Below are 7,407 nucleotides of genomic sequence, written 5' to 3'. Positions count from 1 at the left end.
TTGAATGTATTCGGCTACTGATGGTACATCTTGACATAGAGAAAAAAAAAGTTCCCATATTCCCCTCCCAACAATTATTATAGTTTCTCGGTAGAAACCAAAATTAAAGAGAAGTCCAAATGTCCGTTTTATTCTGATAGGAAAAATAAATTACATGGAACTTTTGGCATATGGATCATGGACCACAATTTTGTACCGTGAGAAATCAAATATGTCTCATGAGTCAGTCAAAAGATGCTCAAAAGAAAAAGGGGGAGAGAGAGAGAGAGAAACTTAAAGAAAGAAAAGAGAGGGCACACAAACCTTTGATGAAGTTTTACCTGCCACTTCTGCCCCATGCAGCAACCCACCTTTTCAGGGATCGGTTAATTTTTCTACCCCACACCCAGGCCACAGCCCTCTTCCCCCAACAACCAAAGTGCCCTTGTGCTTTTCATGCCTGTGCATGAAACAGCCATTTGCATTCATTCGTGCGGTGCCTTTGAAGATGACATTGTCTTTGCTCAGAGTGTGTTAGAGGGAACATGAGTTATTGTTATATCATTGTGGTCATCTCCATTGCATGACTCCGTCAAAATGTTCATTAATTGGGTCTAGACATATCCTCGGTCATAAGGAATAGGGATATCCTTGACTCCTTCTCTTGTTGTTATTATAAGGATAGATACTTCATTTATGGTTGCGTTTTAATCATGAATAATTGCACATAATTACAGTAGAAAACAATCTTCAAATTTAATCATCTTAATTACTATGAATATAATAACATCAATGGTCAAGAATGACCATGGTTGTCACAAACAAAATGGTAGACTTCCTGCCCAAAGAAACACTAAGAGAAAGAAAAAAAATGTTTTATTTGTATTCAAAATATATTAATTCAATATACAAAAGAGTGTATAATTCTTAAATAAACATTGGAGTAAAAATTATTTAATATTCATTACTGTGACATATCTATAGCTATTATAAATTGATGTTCCAAATGTGGTGTAATTGGCACATGTTTATGCGCAGGGCGAATACAGCTGCAACAGAAGCAACAGCAGTTACTGAAGAAGCCTGGAGAGGAAGAAATCAGCAGCACATACATCTATGAAAGAATGACAAGTGAGTTGGTACATAAAAAAGTTATCGAAGATGAAGATCATCATTCAGTTATGTGGAGTAGCAAAGCCATGATAAAAAGTGTGGAGGAAGTGTGTAGGGACATTGCTTGGGGAGAAAAGCGAGAGCTTGGAAGAATAGGTTTGGCTTTGCAAGATCATATCTGCAAGGATTTGATTGAAGAGGTTGTTAGAGAATTAGGTTGCTTTTACACATTGCCTTTTCAGGCCTGTAAGAGAAGACTATGCTTCTAACTATACCCATCCTCTTTTTCAACATGTTAATTATATCAGTTAAACTTACATATATTGGCCTTACAGATTACAGATTTACAGTCGACTCAGAATATTATTTGTGCTATAAAGATGTACGACACATCATTTATAAATACTTGCTGGCTGTACGTGTTCACTATGGATTCAAATCTTTTATTTTGTTTACAGAGTAAAAAGATAAAATAAAGAAAACCAACAGCAATTTATTTTTTGAGAAAAGAAGAATTAACAGGAAACAGCATTTAGTACCTCAGTTACAAAATTTACCAGTTTCTACAAAATTTGCATTGTGATGGTATTAATTTAGTAATTATTTGTGAAATAATTTTATGTACTAAATTCATTTTACACATACATGTCCATCAACTCCTGAATCAATGATATATTTGGTATTGATATATGTATGCTCTTGTTTGCATGTGTTGGAGGTTGAGATGTTTGTGTAATAGTGCGATGTTCATGTGGTCATGGACCTTGACATTAAACCTTTGAGTAAGACTGTAAGAGTCATTACACATTGAAGTTAAAATTGAAGAGGATAATTAACCAACTTGGGTTGGTTGAGTGGTCTGCTCACTCGTCCGCTTAAGCAAGTGTCGGGGGTTCAAATTCCATCTTGTGCATGCAGCAACCTATTGGCCAGTGACAGACCATTAAATAGAGTTCAGATTCCCGACGAATTAGTTCTTGACATGTCGAGTTGGGAGATACCATTGGCTTAAACTATATAATTGATATATATTGAAAATTAATATTTTGGCTTTTATCAAATACAAATTAAAATTATTATTCTGCTTACCATTCCTAAAATTATGTATAATTATAGTTATTTTTATATTTTCACATATATAAAGTAGGAGACCTGCTACATATATAAATTCTTTTTATTTATAAGTCATATAAATTGGGTCAAGTTTAACAAAAACGAGCCTCACCCATACGAGCGTGTAAACACGCATGCTACTCAATAGTTTTCTAACGCGTTTATTCACGAAGTCACCATTATGAAAGACGCTTCTTCTTTTTCCTTGATCAAAACTACAATCATCAAGATTCAAACCACGTTCGAAAACTCTGAAGAAACTCAAAATCATCGCCAACATTTAAGGAAATCAACAAGAAAACTTCAAAATCTCCATAAAAAAACACTGAAACAAAAGAAGAAATATTATTCAAGGTACTATTTCACTAATCTTTGAGATTTTTCAGTTTTATGTTTCTCAGTTCGAATGTGAAACACTATACTATCGTATTTTTGTTTATTAAGTAGATTCATTATGTGTTCTTGGTTAAAAATAGATATTATTGTTCTCGTCAAACTATTCAATAGGTGATAACTGTTTCACGATCTATTTAATGTACATTTTAATGCATTTTTGTGCATGTTTGTATGTTTGGAACTGAATTTATATAAATAGAAACTTTCGCTGCATATCAAGTAAATTCGACTGTAACTGGCGTTGTTATTTTTGAATTTGTACCTGTGCTTCTGGTGTCATTTTATGCATGTTTGGTTGACTTGAATATCATTTTGAACTCATATAATATCATGTAATCTAAAAAATAATAGAGGTGTATGTGACAGGTATTTGAATGTATGTGGCTGGTATTTGGGTGTATGTGACTAGTATTTGTATTGGGTGTATATCAATCAAATTCGAGTGTAACTGGTGCTGTTGTCCTATACCTGGTGTAACTAGAAACAAAGTATTATCTTGTGCTTCTGGTGTCATTTTATGCATATTTGGTTGACTTGAATATCATTTTGAGCTCATATAATGTCATGTAATGCAAAAAATAATAGAAGTGTATGTAACTGGTATTTGGGTATATATCAATCGAATTCAACTGTAATTGGTGTTGTTATTCTATACCTAGTGTAACTAGAAACAGAATATTGTCTTGTGCTTCTGGTGTCATTTTATGCATGTTTGGTTAACCTGAATATCATTTTGAACTCATATAATGTCATGTAATCCAAAAAATAATAAAAGTGTAGGTGACTGGTATTTAGGTGTATGTGGTTGGTATTTGGGTATATCTGACTGGTATTTGGGTGTATATCAATCGAATTCGAGTGTAACTGTTGATATTTTTTATCTATTAACAATATTTTAATTTATTCCTAACAGTAAAAATGACAAGCAAGAACCCTGGTGGAAAAAAATACAATGTAAGCACACATATATCTTAGACCAATTTAATTTTTCTTTGTATAAATATAGCTTATTTAAATGATTCTCGTTCCTTAAATACAATAAACCAAAGATTTGAGATGCTCAACAAGACTATTGAATAAAAAGTTTTAACACATAAGCGAAGAAAAGAAAGTCATCGTCCAGAAATTAGGATTTGATGTTTTGATGCACATCTCACCAATGAATCTGCTACATAAACTCTTGAAACAGTTGGCATATAGCTTCAATGTGGGAACAAACAAATTGGACACCCAATACAGTGAATTGATCATCAATCCTGAAAATATAAAAGTTGTACTTGGCTTGAATAAATCTGGTAACTGATTGCACAAAACCTTTATACTTGCATTCTTTGTAATCTATTCTTTGTAATATATTATTCTGAACTCATATTATCGAATGTAATAAAAAAATTTGAGTTGTATATGCCTAGTATTTCAGTGTATTTTAAGTGAATTAGAGTGTAATTAGTTATCTTGTTTTGCTGCTTCTGTAGGGAACCTGTTTCTAGAAAAAATTAATTTTAAAGAGTTATCTGAGGAGGAAAAAGAAAGTTTTAGAAGGTTCCAAGGAAAAACATTGAAGAATCTAACGGATGAGATGATGGATATTGGTGTTGGACACTAATGAAGATCGCCTTATTTTTAAGAGGGTTTTCATCCTCTATATTCAAATGGCATTCTTGTTGCCGACAACGATAAGCAAAGTTTTTCCAGTCCACATGCCTCCAATTTTTCGTCTGAACAACATAAGGTAATGGAACTGGGGTGGCCATGTCCATGAATTCATCATCAAGGGCAGAAGTGATCACCACTCAAAAAAGAAAAAATCCATTGATGGTTGTCTCTATGCCTTGATGATTGTATACTTTCTTGAAACAAAACACAAAAACAAAAATGCAGATGCAATCCCTGGACTGCCCTGAGTGAGGCATTGGAATAGGGAGTTACTACTTCAGAGGATCAAATCTAAAATTTTTGGGTGTATTTTTGTCATTTTTACGGTGTTTTTTGCTATTAACTGTTTGCTTTCCAGAATAGTATTCAAAAAGAGGTAGCAGATCGTAGAGGATTCCTTTTCGGAAAGCAAAAGTGGATCTGATTATGAGTAAGATTTTGAAATTGTGATTGCATTGCTATGTTTACTGTTTATATCAAAATTTTATGTATTAAGAGAGTGTTTCTCATTTATTGTCAGAAGTGAAGAATTAGAGCCAATAATAAAACAAAAATCGAAGAAAAAAGTTCGGACTCCACTAAAAAAATATGCATTTTTTTGGGGATATTTTATCATCAATTTATTGTGTTTGTGTGATTGATACTTCTTTGATTTCCAGGACACAATCCAAAAAAAGAAAGCATGTTGTTGAGGATTCATCATCTCAAACTAAATCCGATGATGTGTAAGATACATTGTAAAACTATCTTACTATTTTTCATCAAAAATTTATTTGTTAACTTATTCTTTTGCATGTACTGTTAGAACTGAAGAAATACAACAATTTTTTAGAAAATAAAAAAAAACAAATGAAAAGAGGGTTAGGTTGAATTTGGATATATATTGCCGATTTTTAAGGTGTTTTTGTTGCTGATGATTGTTTTTGCTTTCCCAAGATGCAAGAAAAAAGGGCAGACATACCGGAAGATGGGCTTCCCTCGACGAAAGCTTACTATGATTCATCCGGAACGTAATATCCTTTATTTGATAAAATTTCATAGATCCTGATGTAATTAAATAGTCTACTTTCACTGAATGATGTTTATTTTGTCCTTAGAATGCCAGAGGTGAACTTGAATAGTGAAAATGATCCTGTGTTTCAAACACAGACAGATCAACAAAAAATTATCGTTGTTCGAAAAGCGACACATTCGCAATCTGAATCGCTCGAGATGTGAGTTTTTCAACTAAATTTCAACATTCTAATCTTATATTTTAAGATAGTTTATTAACTTTTTATTGTTGTCTTAGTTAGAGTTCCGCTTCATGTATGTCTACCTCTGTCAGAGATGAGAGCATCAAGCCCTCTGCAAAGTGAACCAACCCATCCAAAGTCTCCGAGCGAAAAAATTAGAGAAGAAACAATTAAGGGGTAGAGAATAATATTTGGTTACATGTCTTTTATATAGAGGTGTATTTGGTTCTTATTTTGGTATATCTTTTGTGAATTGAGGTAGAATTATTTTTTTTTCTAATTTAAAACCTTTTCTTTAACCATGCAGCTCTCCACAACTCCCTCAACCTGCTAATGGCACACCCACAAAGCCAGCAGCTCCTTCTAAAATGTAAGTTATACATAATATAACTATCTTTCGATTTCATTCGTCTATTCTTATTCTTATAGTATTTCATATGTCAACATGTAGTCACCACCCCTCAAGCCGCTGCTAATTGATGATGATGGCCAGGACAACATCCTTTATACCGAAAGAATTTTTTGTGCCATCATTCAGCCTTGACTTTACTGATTTGAGTTAAGAAGAGACACTGAATCAGGAGGGGTGATGAGCGGATAATTTATACACTTTTTCGTATTATTTTTAGGTAATTTTTAGTATAATTTAGTTAGTTTTTAGTATATTTTTATTAGTTTTTATGAAAAAATCACATTTTTGGACTTTACTACGAGTTTGTGTATTTTTCTGTGATTTCAGGTATTTTCTGGCTGAAATTGAGGGACCTGAGCAAAAATCTGATTTAGAGGCTGAAAAAGGACTGCAGATGCTGTTAGATTCTGACCTCCCTACACTCAAAATGAATTTTCTGGAGCTACAGAAGCTCAATTGGTGTACTCTTAATTGCGTTGGAAATTAGACATCTTGGGCTTTTCAACAATGTATAATAGTCCATACTTTGCCCGAGATTTGATGGCCCAAACTAGCGTTCCAAGTCAGCATAAAAGTTATGGCGTAAAACGCCCAAACTGGCACCAAAGCTGGCGTTTAACTCCAAGAAAAGCCTATGCACGTGAAAGCTTCAATGCTCAGCCCAAGCACACACCAAGTGGGCTCCGGAAGTGGATTTCTGCATCATTTACTTATTTCTGTAAACCCTAGGTTACTAGTTCTCTATAAATACAATCTTTTACTATTGTATTTTCATCTTTTGGTCATCTTTGATCTCGAGATCAGGTCTTTGAACCCTTTTTCGTTTGTTTCATGCTATTAGGGAGGTGTGGAGCTTGTTCTTATGTATTTTCAATGGTGGAGTTTCTACACATCATAGATTAAGGTGTAGAGCTCTGCTGTTCGTCATGAATTAATGCAATTACTACTGTTTTCTATTCAATTCAAGCTTATTCTTGTTCTAAGATATCCATTCGCATCTCAACTTGAGGAATGTGATGATCAAGTGACACTCATCACCATTCTCACCTATGAACGCGTGCCTGACAACCACTTTCGTTCTACTTGAAAACAAGCTTGAATGCATATCTCTTAGCCTACTGGTTCACGATGCATGGTTGCCTCTCCTGACAAGAAAGCTTCCATTTCGTGCGATCAGAGTCTTCGTGGTATAAGCTAGAATCAATTGGCAGCATTCTTGAGATCCGAAAAGTCTAAACCTTGTCTGTGGTATTCCGAGTAGGATCTGGGATGGGATGACTGTGACGAGCTTCAAACTCGTGAGTGTTGGGCGCAGTGACAGTGTGCAAAAGGATCAATAGATCTTATTCTGACATGATCGAGAACCGACAAATGATTAGCTATGCGGGAAACCGTATAGGACCATTTTCACTGAGAGGATAGATGGTAGCCACTGACAACGGTGATCCACCTACATACAGCTTGCCATGGAAAGAAGTATGAATGATTGGATGAAGGCAATAG

At 34.2% G+C, this 7,407-nt stretch overlaps 1 protein-coding gene across 1 annotated transcript in view; it reads left to right on the top strand.

Moving 5' to 3' along the window:
• The window catches only part of LOC107494225 (uncharacterized), a 4,242-nt gene extending 2,745 nt beyond the window's left edge, over nucleotides 1-1,497 (top strand). The window contains exon 3 of the mRNA XM_016115277.3: nucleotides 1,018-1,497. Within this exon, the coding sequence (XP_015970763.1) occupies nucleotides 1,018-1,361 (344 nt within the window). The 3' untranslated portion in view covers nucleotides 1,362-1,497. The remainder of the gene's footprint in view (nucleotides 1-1,017) is intronic.
• Nucleotides 1,498-7,407: the final 5,910 nt, after the last annotated feature.

The sequence above is a fragment of the Arachis duranensis genome, chromosome 6, assembly GCF_000817695.3.
Source record: "Arachis duranensis cultivar V14167 chromosome 6, aradu.V14167.gnm2.J7QH, whole genome shotgun sequence".
Taxonomy (NCBI): Eukaryota; Viridiplantae; Streptophyta; class Magnoliopsida; order Fabales; family Fabaceae; genus Arachis; species Arachis duranensis.
The sequence above is the reverse complement of the archived record's forward strand: the minus strand, read 5'-3'. Positions and strand labels throughout refer to the sequence as shown.